The sequence below is a fragment of the Triturus cristatus genome, chromosome 5_2, assembly GCF_964204655.1.
Source record: "Triturus cristatus chromosome 5_2, aTriCri1.1, whole genome shotgun sequence".
NCBI lineage: Eukaryota > Metazoa > Chordata > Amphibia > Caudata > Salamandridae > Triturus > Triturus cristatus.
This window is the reverse complement of record NC_140588.1, coordinates 1,086,702,273-1,086,724,934: the sequence shown is the minus strand read 5'-3', so window position 1 is coordinate 1,086,724,934 and position 22,662 is coordinate 1,086,702,273. Positions and strand designations below refer to the sequence as shown.

Genomic DNA, 22,662 nt, shown 5'->3' with positions numbered 1-22,662 from the left:
CCTGGAGGTTCCCGGGGCTGCGCATTATCATTTTATGGGGCGGTGGCATGCAGACCCTGTCTTTGAGCCTTTGTGAGGCCCCAGGGATCCCATCCCCCAGGGCCACAAATAATTAAATGTGGAGGTGGGTGCTTTGCCTCCTTCTGCGTACCTGATTCCCAGGGCCAATAAATTATATTTAAGGGGGGGGGGTTGCACAAGGCAACTTAACCCTCCCTTAGCCTTGAACAGGCCCCAGGGACCACATCTCCCTGGGCCCAAAAAATATTAGAAGGGGAGCAATGTCACTGTGGTTTTCTGCCTGGGAGTGCCTGTCAGCACTTTCCCAGACAGAAAACATAACTTTGTTCTCGCACAGGCAGAGCAGTGAAAACAGCAAACTTCTTGGTCGGGTCCCACCAGCACACTTTACTGTGCTGGCTGGGGAGCCGCTTGGGGCCGTGGATGACTGTGGCTTTAGCACCACCGCCTCACGTGGACCCAACAAAAGACTGCTTGTGGGGCTCCAGCCAGGGGGACCAGCAGGGGATTAAGGGGCATCGCCCCTGCAACCCCTAAGGAGTACTACAGATGTGGGTGGGCACCGGGAAAGCCAAATATAATAAAAAATATATATATAATAATAAAAAATGAGCCACAGTAGACGCTCATTTATTATTCACTGCTCTAGCAAGAGTGCCCCATAATGCCCTAGGGCATTTTTACATTATTGATTGTGTGGCTGGTGCTGCCCCTAGAAGGGCCAGGGGCCCCACCATTTTTTAATGTTGTGGGGGGCTGCAAGTAGTGCAGCAGCCCCCCAGCAATATAAAAATAAAAAAATTAAGTCTCTTGGGTCATTGAATCCATGATCCCAGGAGAGATTACCATATGTTTTTAGGTCTCGGCTAGCGAAGGCTGCGCTTGCGCAGTCTCGCTTGCGAGAGATAATGACTTGGAGAAGAGGGGCTTGAACCCGCCCATCTTCTCCCCTGTTCTCCATTGGCTGGCCTCTTGAATGCTGGCCAGCCATTGGAGAAGAGGTCCGTCATTCCGATTAGGCCCCGTCCTTTTCGGATCGGGGGGGCGTGTTTTTTTCAAGAAGTCTAATTATCTCCTCCAGCCAATGGCAAGAGGAGAACACGCCCCCGAATCCGAAATGGCCGCTGCCTTTCTCCGAGGCATTTCTGCTTCGCCTCGGAGAAAGGCAGTGGTGTGCTTAGGCAGTGGTGTGCTTGTTTTTTTATCCACCTTAAAGCCCTGGATAGGCTGCAGCATGGAGTGCACGGATTTAATGTCATTAACTGATAACCGTCCATTTCTAGGGTTTTGCAGCATTTTCGAGATATATTAGCGGTTCACTTTGCTTAAAAGAGTGCAATTTCTGATATTTATTTGCTTCTATGCACTTAATTGCTTGCGAAATGAGCAGCGAGATGAGCAGCACAGGATCAAGGTTTAGGGACTAGCGCGGGGACAAACCGCCACTCCCGTACAGCGGGGCCGTGACGGAATAAACTCGTGACACAGGCGCCCGCGCGCTGCTCCGCGCCTCGCGGCACTCTGACCCTGCTTCCGCTCCCCCTCCCCTCACGCCGCTCCTCTGATGATGCTATCGCCGGTGGGCGCGTGGGGGTGATGCTGCCAGTTCCTGGTTCGCTGGCAGCTTTGGCACTGCGACCAATCAAAGCCCGCATTATAGTGCGAATTGGAGGACAAGGGGGAGAGTCTAGCAAAGCAGTCCGCGCCGACCCTCCTCCTCCCGGCCAGGCTCAGCCATCGGGACTCCATGGGAGGGGGAGAAGCCGCGCCTCCTCCCGGGCTCCTCCAGCAGCATTGGCGGCGGCTCGGGGTGCGTGCTTGAGTTGCTGCTGCCAGCCGAGAACAGAGGAGGGAAGCCCGACTCACCCAGCATGAGCCACGAGCCCTGTGGGAGGCACTAGGACCCAGGGCCGTATGAAGGACAACAGGTAACCATTATTTTTCAGGGCATTCCCAATCACTGTCACCCATCCAGGTTATGCATACCCCTCCTGCAGCGCATTGTGCAGACGGGTGGAGGCCAGCGACGGTCCCAGAGGTGGGGGTGGGTGCGGAGGGTCGACTATTAGCTAATGGGCGGTCGAGGGTGCCCTCGGACAGGTCTCTGCTGCGGGGTCGTGATGGAAGGGGCAGTGCAGGTGCTGACGGTAATGACTGAAGTGCATTGGCAATGATAACCAGCACATTCGTGCTTTAGCCAGGAGCTCTTTGGGTCACTGCGTGTGTGAGCTTCGCCTGGGGTCGGAAGGAGCAGAATGTGTACACCCCTGCTGAGAGGGTGGCAGGCTCGCTGTAAGGATGGCGTAACTTCTCCCCAGCTTAGTTCACAAGCGCATAATAAAGATCCCTGTGGAACTTCGTCATTGTAATGTGCCTTCGGTCTCTTCGCGCCATTAGATTTCTGGTTCAGCTCCCACATTGTAGCTGTCATTTGTAGGTCTGAAGGACTGTAGAGACGATCCCTTTCACCCACCGGGGTCTATAAAATGGTGGCTTTCAGTTTCACAATACCACCTACAGTAAGTGCCAAGATACCGTTTGTGGTTCGAGGTGCTAAAAGGTGACTTGTTTCACTAATTACTTTGGAGGGTGCTATTCAGTCTGACCGTATTTGTAGAGGACAGTGCACAAACATACTGCCCCAAGCTCAGCCAGCTTCTCCATCCACGAAAAACAGCTCACCAAGCAGGGCCTAGAGGAACTCTGGTCCTCCTGAGGCACTGGCGCTTTGTTTCCGCCTGGCGCAAAGTGCACTGAATGCTTGTTTTTTTGCATCTCAGCAATGTACCTCTAACTCTGCCAGCTGGTGCTTTCGTTCTACTGCTGCCTACATCGGGAGAATAAAGGGGGTTAAGAGTGCTGGTTAAGTGTTGTGTTGAAGATTTGTGGTGGGGGTTATGAGCAATGCCAATAGCTCTAACTTTAACAATGCCGAGACCATTGCATTGTAAATGCTTGTTTAAAGCACTCCGAGCTGGAGCTGTTTGATCTTCACCTGGAATGCAGAGACCTCTAGTGGTTGGTGTCATGGTTGCAGTTTGTGGCCAAGGCGAGGCGAAGGGGCTGGGTGCAGGGCTTAGTATCAGGCCAGGTCCGGCCAACCTCATGCCACGCTTGGGGGTGGACATCTTTCCTTATGTTATAAAAAAAAAGTTAGAAATTCACTGAAAATAAACAAAGGTTAAATTGACAGTTATAGTTCAGTATTTAAAAGATCCTTAGAAAAATCACTGAAAAAAAACAAAGGTTAAAGGGATGTTCTAGTTAGGTGAAAAGGTCAGTTGTTACTGTTTTAAACGAACAAACCCAACACTGAAGTCCTGCATAAACGGCTGATTAAAGTTTGGCGAGCACTCACTGCTGAGGCGTGGATGTGCAACTTGCCGACCACAGCTTCATACACCGTCAAGCTCAGCAACAGGTTAAACTAATTAACCGTTGAATACAAAACAGTTCTATCAAAAGCACTTTGGATCAAAGCACTATATAGACACATCTTTTTATTATTATTAGTGGAAATAAATGGAGAATAGGTCACTCTAGAGGCTCCGGGGGGCTTCACAGTGGCCCCCTGGGGTGATTATCACAGATGGCATGGGGAGGGGCAATAGAGGGGTGGTTCAACAGGCACCCAGTGATGCCAGACAAAGTGCATGGCACTGCGTGCAAGAATTGTACTTGACATCAGCTACTGCTTGAGGGGACTGTGGATGTGGCTGGACGCTCAGTCTTGAGGGGCCCAGGGCACGTGCCGAAGGAGCCCATACATTCACCCCACCCTGCAGACCATAGATTGTACATACCGACACCGCAATGCACAGCGGCCTGGGGAATGGGAGGGTTGTGTTCTGGAAGGTCTTGTTCAGAGGTGCATAAGACAGCGTATACCACAGCACAGAGCGAAGCAGTATTCCTAGGAGCAGAAATAGAGCAAGAAAAAAAAATATTGGTCAAACAACTATTTATCACCCCACTAATGTGATTGAACTGTTTTCACAAAGTGTTCAAAACTTCGCCATTGCTTCCTCGGAGGTCAAAGATAACCTTATTGAAAGCTTTCCTAGTGGTATGGAGAGCAACCTTCAGGTTTAATCTTGAAGGAGTGTAAAGCAGCTTGTTTTACCAGAATATCACCTCCTACATGATTAAATGAAAGGAGAACCACACAGTGTTGATATAAAAATATGTATTTATTAATATAACACTCTCTACTAGTCTCTACACAAGACTAGGGCACAAAGCACACAATGATAGATCAATAGAACATTTGTAAATAGTGAAATACACAGCGGGCTCCATGGGGAGACCGAACCATATACTAAAGAAAAGGTCTAACAACAACAACTTCAATAGACACAGTGCCTAGAGCACGTAGAATCACTGGGACCCCAAGGAACGACCCAAAGGAGTGACACAGGGAGCCCACGTAGGACGGGTGCAGTGAGGAAACAGACGCGTGCTCCGTACAACTCTATGGGAAACTCGCGGTTGGAAAATTACAAGTTAAGGACACTTCTAAGAGGACTTCCAGCAAACCCTTTGGAACTTAGGAGGTTCTAAGGCCAACCCACCAGCAAGTACCGAGGTAACCGTGTTACCTTTCCCAGAGGAGCCGGGTGCATAGCGGTCAAGTGGTGTTGGAAACCTTCATCGTTTTCAATGGAGAGCTGCAAAGAAGTCCTGCTGCCAGGAGGGCGAAGAGCGTTCGGTGGAATTCAAGCCTGGATTCGAGGTGAGAAGAACCTGAAAGCAGAGGGGAAAGAGTCTGGGTCACTTCAGGTGACCATGAGCTCGGTAGTCGAATGCCCAGCGATGTCGAGTGCTTCAGGGATGAAGAAGGGTTGCTTGACTCTGCAGCCAACGGGGCCCAGAAGATGTCGAGGATAACCAAATTCCGGAGATGAGCTGTCCCACTAAGGATGTCAAGAGCTTAGGGGTCGATGTCTGGCTGGAGCACCAACAAGCCTTGGCAACTGCAACCCACTCAGTCAGAGGAAACAGGTAACGGCGAGGATCAGCAAGGTCGAGGGAACTCTCCAAGTGATGGAGAGTCAGGGCACATCTGGAACAACTAGGTAAGCCCAAGAATTAGCAAGGTGACCCTCACCAGGCCAACAGACCAGGGATCACGAGGAGACCTCAAGCAAGTCTGCAAAGCACCAGCCCACAGGACACTCGTGGAGTGGAGGACGTAAATCTTCAGAGCGAATACTGCTCGGGGTCAGAACTACACGGAGTCCAAAGCACAGGCTCAGGAATCATCACTAAGCACATGCAGTTGCAAAAGTGTGCGGTGCACAGGGGTTCGGGTTGCATGGTCCCCACGAGGAATACTGGTCTCAGAATCGCTGAGAGGGCAGATCAACCTCAGGGACCTTCGGGAACCCACCTCCTGTGTCGCTGAAATCTTCAGAGTCCTCAGGAGCTCGGGAGAAGCAAACCGGTCACATGCGTTTAGGTGCCCGCTTTTGCAGGGGAGTAACTCCTTTACTCCAAGGGAGATTCTTCAGTCGTCCAGTGTTGCGCAGGCAGTTGAAGTACTTGGTTTCTTCTTAGCAGAATCTTGTCCAGGTAAAATCTAAAGTCCTGTGATCAGGTAACCCAATTTATACCCATGGGAAGGGGTTGGAAAGATTATGTGGACCCTCCTAGGGAAGCGGCAGGACAGAGGGGTGGCTACACCGATGTCCTTTGTCCAGTTTTGAGCCAGAGCAGGAACAAATGGCTCCTGGAACTGGTTCGAGCTGACACCAAATGTGCCCCCTTTGCAGACTTTCTGGCACTCTAAAAGTGCACCCACCTAGCCCCAATACACTAAATCCTGTCTGGGAGGGTGTTACACCTCCCTGTGACAGGATGCCTATTGTCTTGCCTTCCTTTGCTCGAACTTGGCTCAGCAGCAGGAGAGCAGAATCGTGTCTGTGGCTGGCAGCATCCATTTTGTGCTGCCCAGGTCGAGAATGCTGGTACATGGTATACCAGTGACCCACATATGTCCCTTCAGAAAGGTGGAATCATACCTCTCCCGCCAGTTACTGGCGGGGAGGAATGACTCCAAGGTGTTTGACCCCAAACACAACATGTTTCTAAGCAGGAGTTTTAAAGTTAGCATTTACCGTGAGGTTATAATGCACTTAAACATATATGTCTGGCTGCATCACAGACATCCCCGGAGAATAGGTTTCGAAGGCTGCAGAGGGGCTCTGCTCATGCAGGGGCACCCTCTCACGTAAAACCCAGCACCCTGCCTTCAGGATTGTTAAGGCCTGCCATAGGGGTGACAGATAGGTATTTAAGTGTAGTGATTTAGATAGATATAGTGAACCTTAACTAAGTTGTGCAAGCACCAGCTTACACAGTCTGCTGTAGCAGGCTTGTCATGTCAATTTGGATGGCCTCTCAGGGGTGGCACAATACATGCTTCAGCCCATGGGAGGCCTCTGGGGTACCTATGCCCTGGGTACATGGTATACCATATACTAGGGACCGATAAGGGTACCCCAGAATCCAATCTGGAGTGTACCTAAAATACATGCATATCAATTTACAGGAGAAAGCAGATAGACTGGGGTCCTGGATAGCAGGATCCCAGTCAGACTAGGCCAAACACAGTGTGATATCACCATAAGGTGGGGGTAACCATAAGAAGCAGATACTTCTTTCTTACACAACCCCCACCCCCAAACGTAAGGACATTAAACTAACCTTGACCAGTTGAGTCTTCATGTTCTAAGTGGAAATATCTGGAAAGTCCATCTGCATTGGTATGGTTACTCCCAGGTCTATGTTCCACTGTAAAGTCCATCCCCTGTAGGGAAATGGACCACCTCAAAAGTTTGGGGTTTTCACCCTTCATCTGTTTTAGATATAAGAGGGGCTTATGGTCGGTCGGAACAATGAAGTGAGTGCCAACCAAGTATGGCCTCAACTTCTTCAGAGCCCAAACCACACCAAAGGCTTCCCTCTCAATAGCTGACCAACGTTTCTCTCTGGGGGTCAGCCTTCTGCTAACAAAAGCCACTGGTTGATCCTGACCCTCTTCATTCAATTGTGATAACACAGCCCCTACACCCTACTCAGATGCATCTGTTTGAACAATGAATTGTTTGGAATAGGCAGGACTTTGCAGAATGGGAGCAGTGCACATGGCCTGCTTCAGGTCATCAAATACCTTTTGACAGCTAACTGTCCACTGAACTTTCTTTTGGAAGTTAGATCATTCAAAGGGGTCACTATGGATCCATAACCTTTGACAAACCTCCTGTAGTACCCAGTAAGGCCCAATAAAGCTCTGACCGGAGTCTTGGTGGTTGGAGCAACCCAGTCCATGACGGTTTGGATTTTGCTCTACTTCCCACTCCTGCAAAGGTCTTAGAGAAACTAGTGCATTAGCAACTGGCGGGGTTCATTGAGACCAACAGCCTTCTCCATGAATCCCAATCTGGCGTCCGCCCTGGTTTCAGTACGGAATCAGTTTTGATTCAAATGGCGGATTCAATACGATGGGCTGTGGATGGAGGCTCCAAGGCTATGTTAGTGCTGTTAGATTTATCTGCAGCGTTTGACACAGTCTCTCACCCCATCCTCTTAAACTGCCTTAAGGGCATAGGTATCCAGGGAACGGTCTTGAACTGGCTATCATCCTTCTTATCTGACTGTAAACAACAGGTCCGGACCCATCCTTTCACCTCTCCCGTCCAACCTTTTAAGTGGGGTGTTCCCCAGGGCTCAGACTTGAGCCCACTCTTTCTTAATGTTTATTTAACCCCCCTGGCAGAGCTTATCTCCAAAACTGGGATCAAAGTAACATCTTATGTGGATGATACCCACTTACTGTTCACTTTTGATGAGGTGGCTGCCTCCAACTTTGACCCACTAAAAGAGTGCCTCAAGAACATTAGCGCCTGGATGGACCGCAATTTTTTAAGACTTAATGCGGATAAGACCGAAGTCTTGTTTTTCAAACAACCAGCCCCCCCCCCGCCCCTTCAAATTCATGGTGGCCTTATGAATTGGGCTCGGTCAAGAATTTGGGCGTAAGATGGGACAAAGATCTGTCCCTCACGACGCAGATTCAAACGGCTTCGGCTGCCTGCTTTGGTAAAATTAAAATGATTAGGAAATTCATCAACTATCTGCCTAATGCAACTAGTAAAACCGTGGTCCATGCTTTGATAACCTCTCACCTGGATTATGCTAATGGCTTATACTTGGGTCTTCCACTGGGCCTGCTCCGTAGACTCCAGATCATTCAAAACGCCGCAGCCCGCTTAGTCTGCGGGGTCCCGCTCCGACACCGCATTTCCCCGTACCTTCGACAACTTCATTGGCTGCCAATTGCCAAATAAATCGAATTCAAGGCCCTGACATTCACATTTCGGGCAGATAAAGGAAGAGGGCCGGCCTGTCTAAGGAGGAGACTCCGTCTCTATCAACAATCCAGATCTTTAAGGTCTAACAACAAACACTTCCTTGTGACCCCTCGGTTTTCGAAAGCTAGAATGGGAGGCAGATCATTTGAGGTGGGCACCACCAAATGTTGGAATAACTTACCCTCCCATTTACGCATGATACAGTCTGAACAGGAATTCCGCAAGTCTCTGAAAACCTGGCTCTTTAATCGGAATGACTAGCATCTGCGCAACTCCTCGCCCTGCCCTCTGTCTGCTACAGCGCCGGGACACCCCGTTTGGGCTAGCTGTGCGCTCAATAAATGCCTTTATTATTATTAATGATTGAACCTGACCTCCACCCACAAGGTGACCTAGGTATACAACCTTACTCTGCCCTATCTGGCACTTGGTGGCCTTGATAGTTAGGCCTGCTTTCTGCAGGGCCTCCGAAACATTTCTCAGGTGGACCAGGTGATCCTCCCAGGTGGAGCTAAAGACAGCAATATCATCTAGATATGCTGCACTATAGGCTTCCAGGCCTGTAAGGACTTTATTCACCAGCCTTTGAAATGTGGCAGGTGCATTCTTCAAGCCAAAGGGCATCATCACAAATTGGTAGTGCCCACTAGGGGTTGAAAATGCTGTTTTTGGTTTTGCATCCTCAGCTAGTCTGATCTGCCAGTAGCCAGCTGTCAGGTCAAATGTACTTAAGAACTTGGCTGAGGCCAAAGTGACAATTAGTTCATCTGCCCTTGGAATTGGATGAGCATCAGTCCTAGTGACTACATTGAGTCCCCTGTAGTCAACACAGAATCTCATCTCTCTCTTACCACCCTGGGTGTGAGGTTTTGGTACTAAGACTACTGGACTAGCCCTATGGCTATCTGAGGGCTCAATCACTCCCAGTTCCAACATTTTCTGCACTTCAGTCCCGATACAGTCCCTGACATGATCAGGTTGCCTGTAAATCTTATTTTTAACAGGCAGACTGTCACCTGTGTCCACCTCATGGGTGTACCAGGTAGTCTGAGTTGGAGTCAGTGAAAACATATGTCTGTACTGATTGAGGACTTTCCTGCAATCGGTTTGTTGCTGTTCAGTGAGGCTGCCTGCCAAGGATACTCCATCAACTGACCCATCATCAGGGTTCTGAGAAAGCAGGTCAGGGAGAGGGTCACTCTCCTCCTCAGTAGCCATGAGCAAGCCCATGTCTGCCCTGTCAACATATGACTTGAGCCTGTTCATGTGGAGCTCCCTGTGGGGGCTCCTGGGAGTTCCAAGGTCTACCAAGTAGGTAACCTCTCCCTTTTGCTCAAGAATGGTATGGGGCCCACTCCACTTGTCTTGGAGAGCTGCTGGAGCCACAGGCTCCAACACCCATACCTTCTGTCCTGGTTGGTATACAGTCAGCACAGCCTTTTGGTCATGCCAGGCCTTTTGCAATTCCTGGCTATGCTCAAGGGTTTTGGATGCCTTCTTCATGGACTCAGCCATCCGGAAGCGGAGACCAAGTACCTAGTCCACTATGTCCCGTTTAGGTGGTTTGAGAGGTAACTCCCATCCCTCCTTAACTAAACATAAGGGACCCCTAACTCGATGTCCAAACAGAAGTTCAAAAGGGCTGTAACCAACCCCCTTCTGAGGAACCTCTTTGTAGGCAAAGAGAAGGCAGGGCAAATGTATGTCCCATCTGCGCCTAAGCTTTTCAGGGAGAAATTTTATCATGCCCTTGAGGGTTTTGTTGAATCTCTCAACTAACCCATTGCATTGTGGGTGATAAGGGGTGGTGAATTTGTAATTCACTCCACACTCCTTCCACATTGCAGTCAGATAACCAGACAAAGTTTGCTTCTTTGTCTGATACTTCCTCCTTGGGGAAACCCACTCTGGAGAATATGCCCAGGAGAGCTCTAGCCACAGCAGGTGCTGTGGTAGTCCTTAGGGGAATTGCCTCTGGATATCTACTGGCATGGTCCACCACCACTAGTATGAATATGTGACCAGATGCAGTTGGAGGATCCATGGAACCAACAATGTCAATCCCAACCCTCTCAAAGTGAACCCCCCACCACAGGTAGTGGTATCGGGGGGGGCCTTTGTCGTACCACCTGCCTTACCACTGGCTTGACAGGTGACACAGGAGCGACAAAACTGCTTGGTGTCTTCAGACATGTGGGGCCAGTGAAAATGAGGGACAAGCCTGTCCCAGGTCTTGCCTTGGCCTAAGTGTCCTGCTAATGGGATGTCATGTGCCAGTGTTAATAGGAAACCTCTAAACTTCAGAGGTATAACTAACCTCCTGGTAGCACCAGGCTTGGGGTCTCTACCCTCTGAATATAGACGTCCATCATCCCAGTAGATCCTGTGGGACCCACTAGCACTCCCAGCAGCCTCAGCAGCAGCTTGCTGTCTGAGCGGTTCAAGAGAGGGGCAGCTCAGCTGCTCCTGGCTCAGATCTGCCCTGGAAGGACCCCCTGTCCCCAAGAACTCAACCTGATCAGGTTCAAGTTCCTCTGAGACAGTTCCTTCACAAGGCCCAAGATCATCTCCCTCAAGAGACTGATCTGCTTCCTGCGCCAGGGGGGGGAAGACACTGCCTTACCCCTTCTGCTCCTTCTCTTGGAAGGCACCTGGTCCGTCTCTTCAGGATCCAGGGCCTGTTCAGTGGAAGACATTTTTGCCTGCGACCTAGTCATGGCAAACATCTGCAGGGATGCCCAGTATTTCTGTATGTGTCCTGAGTTCCACTTCAGCCCAAGCTGAAGTTTCCAAATCATTGGCCAATAAGCATTCAACAGGGAGGTCTGAGCTAACCACAACTTTCTTGGGCCAGTAACCCCTCCCCAGGTGAAATTCACAACTGCCAAGGAATGGTCTGTCCTGACATTGCTTGCATTGGTCACTTGGTACATCTCACCAAGTATGATCTGCTCAGGCTCCACAAAATCTTATGTCACCATTTTGACACTTGTCCCTATATGCCATTGCCTCCTTACCATTGATCAAAGGCTGTGTTCTGTACTTGCCTGCCCAGAATACTGGGGCTGACAAACAGGGAGGCAAGATCCATGCCTCCATCACAGACTAAAACAGCCTGAGTTGGAATTCTAACTAGGCCAGAATCCATTGCAGATCCCAAGGTTAACCCTACTATACCCTTGTTCTGTACACCACCACTTGGAACCGAGCTAGGGGGGACAGTGGCCTTAGAGGCAGTGGTGGCTGGAGTAGATTCCTTAGCCCTTGGACAACTGGCATCTTTTGTCCAATGTGTCTTCTCTCTACAGATATGACACCAAGGTTTCTTTTTGCCTTTTCCCTTGTTGGATTGTGACCCTCCCCCCCCCCCCCCCCCGCCACCACCTCACATGCAGGTTTTTGGGGCCCTTGTGAAAACGTCTGGTCTTTACCCTTCTCACCACCCTTATCTGAGGTTTTAGCATCTTGCTTCTTTTGGTCACCACCTTGATTCAGAGTTTTCTGCTTCACCCTGGTTCTGACCCATTTGTCTGCCTTCTTTCCCAATTCTTGGGGAGAGGTCAGATCAGAATCAACCAAGTACTAATGCAACAACTGATTTTAGCAATTATTAAGGATCTGCTCCCTCATAATTAAATTGTACAATCCTTTATAAAAATCACACACCTTACTGCCAAGTAACCAGTCTTCCAGAGCCTTAGTAGCACAATCTACAAAGTCAACCCAGTCCTGTGTCTGTGCCTTCTGGGTTTTTCTGAACTTAATCCTATACTTTTCAGTGGTTAAGCCAAACCCATCAATGAGAGCACTCTTCAAGACTGAATAATTATCAGCATCCTCTTCTCAGTGAGGAGCTTATCTCTACTTGTGTCAGCAAGGGAGAGCCACATGATTGCTGCCCACTGCTCCCCAGGGACCCTCTGTACCCTACAGGCCCTCTCAAGTGCAGTTATCCATTTGTGGATATCATCTCCACTTTGATAGGGAGGGACAATCTTGTCCAGGTTCCTATGATCACAAGAATACGCTCTAGTTCTAGGGGCACTGTTGCTGCCACCATGGGACTCTAGTCCCAATCTTCTAGAAACTCTCTGGAGCTCTAGGGATTCCCTGTCTAGGGCCAATTGCTCTTTCTTGAGCCTGAGCTTGACTCTCTAAAGCTCCAGAAATGGGCCCTGCTTATCATAAGAGGATTACCTCTTGCTTCATATGGAAGTCCTTACAGAAGTACCGGAGTGATTAGACTCCACAGAGGGAGTTCTGTCCTAGGTAAACTCAGTACCCTTCCTGGTGGAGTAAAGAGAGGGCCACTGGGGCCTTCTCCCCCACCTACAGGAAGACCTAAGGTGTCCAGGTTAGAATCATTTTGATTCTCCTGGTCAGGATTTGATTCTAGGTCGAAAAGATTTTCACTTTCTGGCCTTTCCTCATTCCCGGCCCCACCCACTCTGTCTACCTTATCAGACCCTGGGGTCTTTCTAAGGTCATCTAGAAGCAAAATCTCAATGAGACGTTGGGTGTTTGCTGTTCTCCCTGTCCTCAAATTCCTAGATGCACACATTTTTACATCAAAGAAAGTGCTCTTGTGGGTAAGTAATCCAGTAGCCGAAGGTATAGTTAAAAAGGTTTATTCATTATAAGTAGAATGGTAAAGAAGGCCTCACCAGGAGCAACGTCCTGCTGCTCAGTCCCACTCACTCATACTGGCCATTCACTCAAACCATGCATTCACGAACATTCTGATTACATCACACACACAGGCTGAGCAGCAGGGAGAAAGGAGACACAGAATCCAACACATATGGCTCTCAATTCTGGAAAAGAGATGGCATTTTATCTAGTTGGCAGAGAGCCACCGGCTTTTCCTCTAGAAGACATACAAGTGTTATGTGGTGTAGGCACCTACCCAACCTAGTGGAGACTAAACTCTCTTGAGTTGGAGAAAGGGTGTGCTAGACCCTTGGCTTGCCCAACTCCAAGTTCAGTAGAACTTACTTTATTCTAATCCTGATTGTATTATATGTACCTAATACTTAGTGGTTTTTAGTTAATCATTCAACGAGATGTATCTGGTAACACAATAGCAAGCTTGAATCCCAACCGCTGCACACCAATGTGAGAAGGTGGGTTGGTATATGCTGTCCACTAGTTAAAGTGGGCACCTTGTACCAGGCCACACGACCCTTACGATGTCTGAGGTCAAAGAAAACCTTATTGAAAGCTATCCTAGTGGTAGCTAAGGAGAGCAGCCTTCAGGCTTAATCTTGAAGGAATGTAAAGCAGCTTGTTTTACCAGAATATCACCTCCTAAATGATTAAATGAAAGGAGAACCACACACTGTTTATATAGAAATATGTATTTATTGATATAATACTCTCTACTAGTCTCTACTCGAGACTAGGGCACAAAGCACATAATACTAAATCAATAGAACATTCGTAAATAGCAAAATACACAGCGGGCTCCATGGGGAGACCGAACCATATACAAAAAAAATGGTACAACAACAACGACTTCAATAGACAGTGCCTAGAGCATGTAGAATTGCTGGGAACCCAAGGAACCACCCAGAGGAGTGACACAGGTAGCCCACGGAGGACGGGTGCAGTGAGGAAACACAGACGCGGTCTCCCTACAACTCTATGGGAAAGTCGTAGTTGGAAAATTACAAGTTAAGGACACTTCTGAGAGGACTTAGAGGAAAACCCTTTGGAACTTAGAAGGTTCTAAGGCCAACCCACCAATGAGTACCGAGGTACCCGGGTTACCTATCCCAGAGGAGCCGGGTGCATAGGGGTCAAGTGGTGTCAGAAACCTTTGTTGTTTTCAATGGAGAGCTGCAAAGAAGTCCTGCTGCCAGGACGGCGAAGAGTGTCCGGTGGAATCTAAGCCTGGATTCGAGGTGAGAAGAACCTGAAAGCAGAGGGGACAGAGTCTGGGTCACTTCAGGTGACCATGCTTCCGAACCCCTTCACGTTCCTTACCTGTGTTACCTAGGCTGCAGCAGGTGTTGACCACGCTTCCAATCATCTTCGCATTCCTTATCTGTATTACCTAGACAGCAGCAGATGTTGACCATGCTTCCAATCCCACTCGCTTCGCTCACCTGCATTACCTAGGCAGCAGCAGATGTGGACCATGCTTCAATCCCCCTCGCGTTCCTCACCTGTGTTACCTAGGCAGCAGCAGATGTTGACCATGCTTCCAATCCTGCTCACGTTCTTCACCTGCGTTACCTAGGCAACAGCAGATGTTGACCATGCTTCCAATCCCACTCGCTTTGCTCACCTGCATTACCTAGGCAGCAGCAGATGTTGATCATGCTTCCAATCCTCATGGCTGGCTTGAGTTTCTCCACACTGCCACACCTGACTTGGGAGTAACCGCTGCGATGCCTAGGCAGAGCTTGGAACAACATCCCAGCCAGGCCCAGGCCAGAACTGCACAGACAGAGGCCATGGAAGACCTCCGGGTGGAAGGACAACACCAACTGGGTGGCAGCGTCTCTCTGCAGGCAGCAGAAGCGTTGTATCCTCAGCAAGGCCATCCCTGAGATGAGAGAGAGAATAGAATGAGCAGGCGGCAAGAATAGGCAGCTTCTGTAGAACATAGTTGTGCTAATGTTTTACCTTGCATTTACTGTAGCCATCTTTTTAACCCACTGACGTGCGGGTGTCGACCAATAGCCGACACCTGCACATCCTTCCCAGTTCCTCTATTGGCCATTGTCCAACCAGTGGTGGCCGGCATGGCTTGCGGGGGTGGGCGGGGCAGGTAGTTGCCGGGTGCTGGGGTCGATTGCGGGAGGGGGCATAAAAAAAAATAACTTACCTTTCCGCCGTGTCCCTCGTCTCTGCTCCTGCCCTCCTGCTTCTGACTTCAGGAACAGGAAGCAGGCAGCCAGGCTCCCTCCCCCAAGCCAATCGCAACGCTGCAATGTAACTTTGTGATTGGTCTGAGTGCCGTGACACGGTGCTCAGCCAGGGGCTGTGGGGGTTGGCATGTTCTCCATGCAGGCTGTAATGCCTACAACCCTATATATCCCCACAACCAGAAGTAATTGTAATCGTGACAAAGAGTTACAGATGAAACTGTTGTCATAAATGGCATTTTTTTCCCTTTTCATTTTCAATATTTCTTTATTTCAACATATATTTTATTTGGGAAAACATTGAGGATCTACACATATGACCCCTTGCTGAATCGGATTTTTGTCTCCTTTTCAGAAATCTATAGCTTACCTGGATCATCAATGGGTTTCACACTGGTTTTTACCACAAACTGAAAGTAGGTTGAGAGCACACAAAATATGAAAATCGGGGTACCTCTTTGAAACATGCCAAAACTGTGGTGCCAAATTAGGTTTTTTGATTGAGCTCTGCATGTTCCTGAAAGCTGGAAAGAAGGTGACTTTTTTTTTTTTTTTTTTTTACATCAAACCACTCGTTGACAGCATTTTTAGGGGGAAAAACCAGACACTTATTTGGAGCACTTTTTTCCTGTTTTGCTCCAAAAACTCAAAATGTTGCTATATTTGCCCATTTTCTCAGTCCTCTCCAGTGGAACCCACAAACCTTTAGAATCCCCAGGGTAGGGGGGGGGAGGGGAGTAAAAAAGGATGCAAATTAGGCGTAAGTAACTTTTGTGCAAAAAAAAAAAAAAACTTTGAGCAATAAGTGCAAATATACCCCAAATAGTCAGAAAAGGGCTCAGAATGGGGTGGGGAGGCGGGAGGATGGGGGGTGGGGGCAGCCGTTATTCTATGTTGTTGCATTAGCCTCACCTCTTGCACCTACTTGGCACCTAAAGCAGGATTTTCAGGGGCATGCTGTGGTTTTAAAAGCTGTCCTCAGGAAGAGCATCCTGGCTTTTGTTTCTTGCCTTGGTGTGTTTTTATGTAGCAGGAGTGTAAATCTCACCTGTTCCCAGATCCTGTCACAACTTCTCTTCACAGGCTGGGGTCTGAAGATGGCTGGAACAGAGAATTCTATGGCAGGACCAGAGGCTCCGATTCTTCTATCCCCATCCCTCCCTCGAGCTTGTTTTTCTCTCTTCCCTTTCTATTCTCAGTTGAGCCTGCACTGTTTAGAAACTTTTCTACCATATGCAACAAGAATTTTAGATTCTTTTAAGAACATGGAGGAGAGGATTATGCTTTCTTCATCTTTACTACTCCAAATAGCAGCCAATCAAAAAACAGTAATAAACATATAAAGACTACATTTCCCAAGAGACTTTGCACTAATTAGGCATGGTTCATAGGCATCACATACAAAACAGAGAGACGCTAATTTGACTGCCTCTTTCTTTGCTGCTTCGCAGTCAAGGTAAGTGCCTCTCCTTTTTGTGTCTCATGTGGATACTGACGTTTAGAAAAAGAGCAAAAAGGGGAGTCGGAGGGAAAAAAAAAGAAAAGAGGACTCATCCTCCAAACGTATATACTTGTAACTGAAGAGAGTCACTCTTTTACCAAAGATGTATTTTGTCGACCTTGTAATGGTAAAGAAAATTATTTCTTTATATAACCCTCATCCACCAGGGTTGTCCCTGGGTGGCATGCTTCATCATTGGGTTCTTCCCTAACCCGCTATGGAAAAGGGCATGCTGCGACCGGAGGGTACGTGGGAGCACTGGTAGTATCTATTCCTATCCAGAATGCAAACGTATGTTGGAGTGGGGGTTAGGTTATTTATGAGTTGAAAAAATAGAGTCTAGAAATATCTGGTTAGTGGGATAAATGTTATTTATTGGTTCCCTTACTCAATATGGTTAAAAAATGAGGATAGTGGGAGACTTCTGGAGTGATGTCCCTAGGTTTCTCTGGTCAACTAGTTTCAAGCCCTACCCCAAGGCTTTTCCTCAGGACCTAAGGGGGTTACTCCCGGTTACACTCCTTCAGTCGTCGAGATATCTTGCTCTCAGGTGAATGTAGAGATAGATAAAAAGATGTAAATATAGACAAATAAAGCACCTAGTCGATCTGTTCCTTTGTTATACGTAATAGCCTCCGTCTGGCATCGGTCCAAACGGGGAGGGTGACGCCTGTAGTCACAATTTCCTCAAGGCTACTCCCTCGCTCTGGGGGTAGTTGGAGGTCAGAGGCTCATACTCAATCTCAGAGAGTTCAACCCCTGGGTGGTTTACTGCCATTTTAAAATGGAAGGTATTCACCTTCTGCGGGATCGTCGTCAGGAGAAGGACTGGATGGTGCATCGAGATCTCAAAGATGCTTACCTTTTGGTTCCCATTTTCCCACCTCACAGGCATTAACTTTAATTTCAGTGACAATATCAGTCGTACGAGTGCCTGTCCCTCCCCTTTGGGCTCTCATCAGCCCCTTGGGCATTCACAAAACTCAAAACCAGTAGTGGAACATTTAAGGGAGATGGGTGTTTGAATGATCTTCTACCTAGATGACATGATTCTTATGGCACAAGACAAAGATCAGCCCCAGACACACCTGTCTTGGATGATGACCCTGCTTCAACAATTGGGGTTCGTCTTCAATTCCCAAAAATTTGGGAGGATTCCTTTGCAACACATAGAATTCTTGGGATTTCAAGTGGACCCAGTCAAAGCTCAATTACTTCTTCTACCTCCAAAAATGAAATCCATCAAACGAGAAAGGAGGATGATTCTGTCTAAACAGACAGTATCTTTGAGATCATAAGCTTGGATATAGGGTCTGTTAGCTTCTTCTATTCAAGCTATTTTCCTGGCCCGTTACATTACAGAGCCCTTCAACGCTTGAAAATTCACTACCTCCAAAATAGGTTTGACCTACAATTGTCAATTTCCCTTATCGCCCGAAGCACAAGAAGAGCTCCAGTGGTGTTTTCACCACATAGAGGTTTAGAATGGCAAAGCCATTTTCGGGGCAGTTCATGATGTCATCATCAAATCCGACGACAGCCGTTGTGGCTGGGGAGCAAGGTGCGGGGACTATTCTCCTGGAGGTCGCTGGTCATCACAAGAGCTAGGACTTCACACAAATTGCTTGGAGCTTCTGGCAGGTTTGTTCTCCATAAAATCTCTCTCCCCAAGGAGAGCAACTGCTGTATCCTCCTACAGATGGACTATGTGTCAGCGGTTCACTACATCAACCAATTGTGGGTAATAATTCTTGCCTTCTAGTGAACATCGCCAGGGAATTATGGCACTTCTGCATCAGTCAGAAAAGAAGATCACAGTGCTAGAGGAATACCTTCCCGGCAAAGACAACATTGTAGTGGATTGGAACGCCAGGTTTCTTGTGTACTACAGCAACTGGAAGCTCCAGCCCCAAACTTTCCAAAAGGTTTTGCACTCCCTGAGTCAGTGTCAGGTAGATCACTTTGCAACCAGACTGAATACTCGATTGAAAGATTTTTACAGTTGGAGACCAAATCCGGCAGCCCTCGCCACAGATGCTTCTCTTCAGAATTGAGCTAGCCAGGTGAACTACGCATTCCTGCCTTTTGCCATGATTCCCAGAGTCACAGCTCACAGTTGGGATCCTTGGCTCTGATAACTCCCACTTGGACAACAACCATGGTTTGCGGCCCTTCTCTGGATATCCGAGCCACTTCCTATTCTTCTTCCCATCTTACACGTCATCTCTCAGATCAGGTGGGTTCACTCCACCCTCTTCTCCTTTGCAGTCAGCTAGTTCTTATGGCCTGGAAAATATCGGGAGACATGGACAAGTCAAATGCATTTCAACTGTGGCTGCCGCTTTTATATGACAAGCTTGGGCTCCTTCCACCCACAGGTGATATTCTTCGATATGGACGAAGGGGGTGGGTTCGTGCCTTCAGCAGGAGGTGTATCCCTTGGGATCCCATGGGATCCGAGCTGAAGGATGTTCTCAATTTTCTCACTGAGTGTGCAGAGTCTGGGTCATTTTACAGGTCAGTTTACCTGCTGGTCACCATCAAATTGATGGAAAACTGGTGGGTATGCATCCTCAAGTGTGTAAATTGCTTAAAGATATCAGGGTGGTAATCCCTCCGAAGTCTAGATATTCACAATTGTGGGATATGAACAGTGTTCTGTCCCTTTTTTATTACTGGACAGATAATTCGAATTTGTCCATGAAACAGACTTCAGCTAAATTGACAATGCTTCTTTGTTTGGTTTCTTGTCAAAGGGTGTCTGATGTCAAAGCCCTTGACTTAGCAGGTAGGTTGTTTTTGCCTGTTGGTGTTTCTTTTATTATTTCAAAAAGGGTGGAGACTATGTCCCAGGCTATCGTTACCTGGCTTTTCCTCATACTGCAAAATTATATGTAGTCAAATATTTGAAAGTGTATGAGGAACGCACATTGGCTTGTAGGGCTGACCGCTTTGGCCCTCTGTTGTTAGCACTTCAGAAACCCGTCAAACCAGTATCGGCCATTACTCTGGCCCGTTGGTCCGTTGGCTCATGGCAGAGGCCGGCACTGATGGGTCTGCTCTTGGGGCTCAATCTGTATGGGGGGGGCTATGGCGTCCAAAGTGTTTTTGCTCGGTTCCAGGTAGGACGATATCTTGCGTGCCGCTGATTGGTGATCTGATTCTCTATTTGAGACTTTTTATTATACGCCTATTGTACATGCTTCTTCTCTTGTGGGATGTCAGCTTTGAACCAGCATAATCTGAGCCTCCAGTCCAGTCAGAGAGAAAGCTTTTCTAGCATATGCGACATTTTTATACTCAATTAAGGACAATAAGGCGAGAATAATCAGACCCATCGGGACCAGTAAGCTTTTGTGACAACACTTTTGTTACTGTCAAGGTTATGTATCATGAATGTAGATCTTCTATTTTTGCCCGCCTTTGTTATTATTTTCAGGGTTGTGGTACAAGATTCATATCTCTCTTTTGCTTTTAGGCTCGATTAAGAAACACGACGTTTTGACTTCCGGATCTGCATTGAATCCGATTCCTGGTCCTGTTGTTCATTCCTGTTAAGGACTTTTTGTTTTGGCGATAGGTTGGACTGTCAATAAAGCAAAGAAAGAGGCAGTCAAATTAGTGTCTCTCTGTTTTGTATGTGATGTTTATGCAATATTGGTAGACTGTTGAGGAGGCGTGGTTCAAAGCCTCTTGGGAAATGTAGTTTGTATGTCTTTTTTGACTGTTTTTTGATTGGCTGCTATTTAGAGTAGTAAATATGGAGAAAGCATAATTCTCACCAAAGTGTCCTTAATAGAATCTAAAATTCTTACTGTAAAATTTTCGAAACACTGCAGCTTAATGGAGAATAGAAAGAAGAGAAAAACGAGGCCGAGGGAGAGAGAAAAGACTAACAAGGAGAAGAAAGACTATGGGGATATAAAAAGAAAGGAAGGACTAATCGGTTGTTGAAAAGAGGGAAGGGCATGGAGAGGATTGCTGGATACAGACACAGAGTGACATTGAGGAACCAGAGAGAAACCGAGGTGCGGGTAGAGCATGCATGCCAATTGGCATGATTTGGGTTCGGGACTCATAATTTTTTAATCAAAAAATTGCTTTCTTTTGACTGCCTCACTTTCAGTGGAAGTCAAAGGGGAAAAATACATTCCCCCAATTAGTTTTCTTAAATCTCCCACTTACCTCTTCTAAAATGTTGGTATGTATGGGTAAGGAGCCAACCCAGAAGACAAGATGAAGAAGGAACATGCACCGATGATGGGAACCGCAGAGGACTCACCTACTTGGACCTACTGATCTTGAGGGAAGTAGATGCCACTGGAGAAGACGCGGAGGAGGCTTTGAGCAAGTCAGTATTACAGGGACAGAAACACCAATAGAAGCAAAGACAATAAGAGGTGGAGCTTCTAAAAATAAGAAAGTGTCATGTAGAATAGAATAACACAACAAGATTTAAAAAAAGAGAGTGTGAGATCTAAGGGCCAGACATACTTACCTAATTTGCAGTCACAAACACTCATATTCGCAAAGTAGGAGCACTGGTGTAGGAAGTCCACCTTTTCAGCATGGTGACCCTGGATTATCACCTTTTGCTGGACCGTATATTTTTTCTGGTTTTACAACTTTGACTTTATTATTCTTTTGGTGCTGGATAAATGCTTTGCACAGTGCTCTAATTTAAGCCAGTCTGCTCTGTGCCTTAGCTACAAGGGGTTGCGCTCAGGTTAATTCTGTGATTTTGGGGGTTCACCCGGACAGGGGCAAGTCAACTTCCTTGAGTTCCTTGACTTCCTTGAGGTAGTCAGCCACCCACCCCAAATATTAATCCAATTTCTTCCGACTGACTAACGCAAAAGAGGTTTTCCCTGTGCTCAGTTCCATTTGGGGTCCTGATGAACTTTCACGGACTCTTAAAATGGGATTGTGAATCAATAGCCTGTGTATCCGTGGTTTGAAACTAGAATTCCAGCTACAAACCATGGAAAAAACGACATCCCCCGAGTTCAGCTGCCAACTCATTTGCAAAAGAAAAGCGCCCCCTTTGGACCATCCTCTTTTATGTACTGAAACAAAAGTGGGGAGTGGAAAAACTCTATTAAAAACATTCACTTTTTTGAGACGAGGCAGTGGAAAAACTTTAGCAAAAAGATTCACTTTTTTCAAAAGAACACCCATTTCCTTTAAGAAAAAAGGGCTGTTTTAAAAAAAGTACTTTATCTAAACACAATCAAAGACCAGTGCCTAATTTGAGCGGGTGGTTTCTAGTGCTCAGCACCAGCCCTTAATAGTCAACACCAGCACTTATGACAGTCTGCCACATGGTGGCACTATCTAATTGAGTGATGAGCACAGAAGTTTATTATGAATATAATATACATTAAAATTCACTAATACCTGCCACCCGAGCCTTTCTTATAGTTTTGGGGGCCTGGCATAGTCTGAATTGTAACACTTGTAGGAGTGTGATGGTTAGTAGTTGTGTTGGTATTGTCACTGGCTGCGCTGGAGGTGGCAATTGGTAAAACAAGCTGCAGCGGCATCCTGACGAGAGCCATGGCACTTATGTTTTTTTATAAACTAAGCACTGTCACAGATATGGTGGTCGGAGGGACTTTGCAGGCCGCCATCCCTGTTATTATGATCAATCAGATTGACTTGCAATTTGCACCCTACCTCATGAATATTAATTAGGTCGGCCGGATTGTAACTCAATCCAATTTGGAATATTGGGATCTGACCTATTAGAATGGTAGGTTGTTGGAAGATGTATTTTTATGTTGAATTTTTTCCCTTTGCAACACTTACCTGTTTTTTCCCCCCCAGGGACTTTGATGGCAGTAAAATGCGAGTCGTCAGTTGCTGAAAAAAAGAAATTAAATTGTTCCTACACGAG

At 47.4% G+C, this 22,662-nt stretch overlaps 1 protein-coding gene across 3 annotated transcripts in view; it reads right to left on the bottom strand.

Annotated features, from left to right (window-relative positions):
• Positions 1 to 22,662, bottom strand: part of LOC146829717 (G protein-coupled receptor 143-like) — a 205,957-nt gene that overhangs the window by 151,931 nt on the left and 31,364 nt on the right. For all 3 annotated transcript variants that reach the window (XR_014962042.1, XM_085606715.1, XM_085606714.1), the window contains exons 2-3: positions 14,683 to 14,943; positions 3,825 to 3,934 (exon numbers count right to left, since the gene is read on the bottom strand). Coding sequence is in view for 2 of the 3 variants with exons in the window: in XM_085606715.1 (XP_085462841.1) it covers positions 3,825 to 3,934; positions 14,683 to 14,941 (369 nt within the window). In the remaining variant the exon portion in view is untranslated. The remainder of the gene's footprint in view (positions 1 to 3,824; positions 3,935 to 14,682; positions 14,944 to 22,662) is intronic.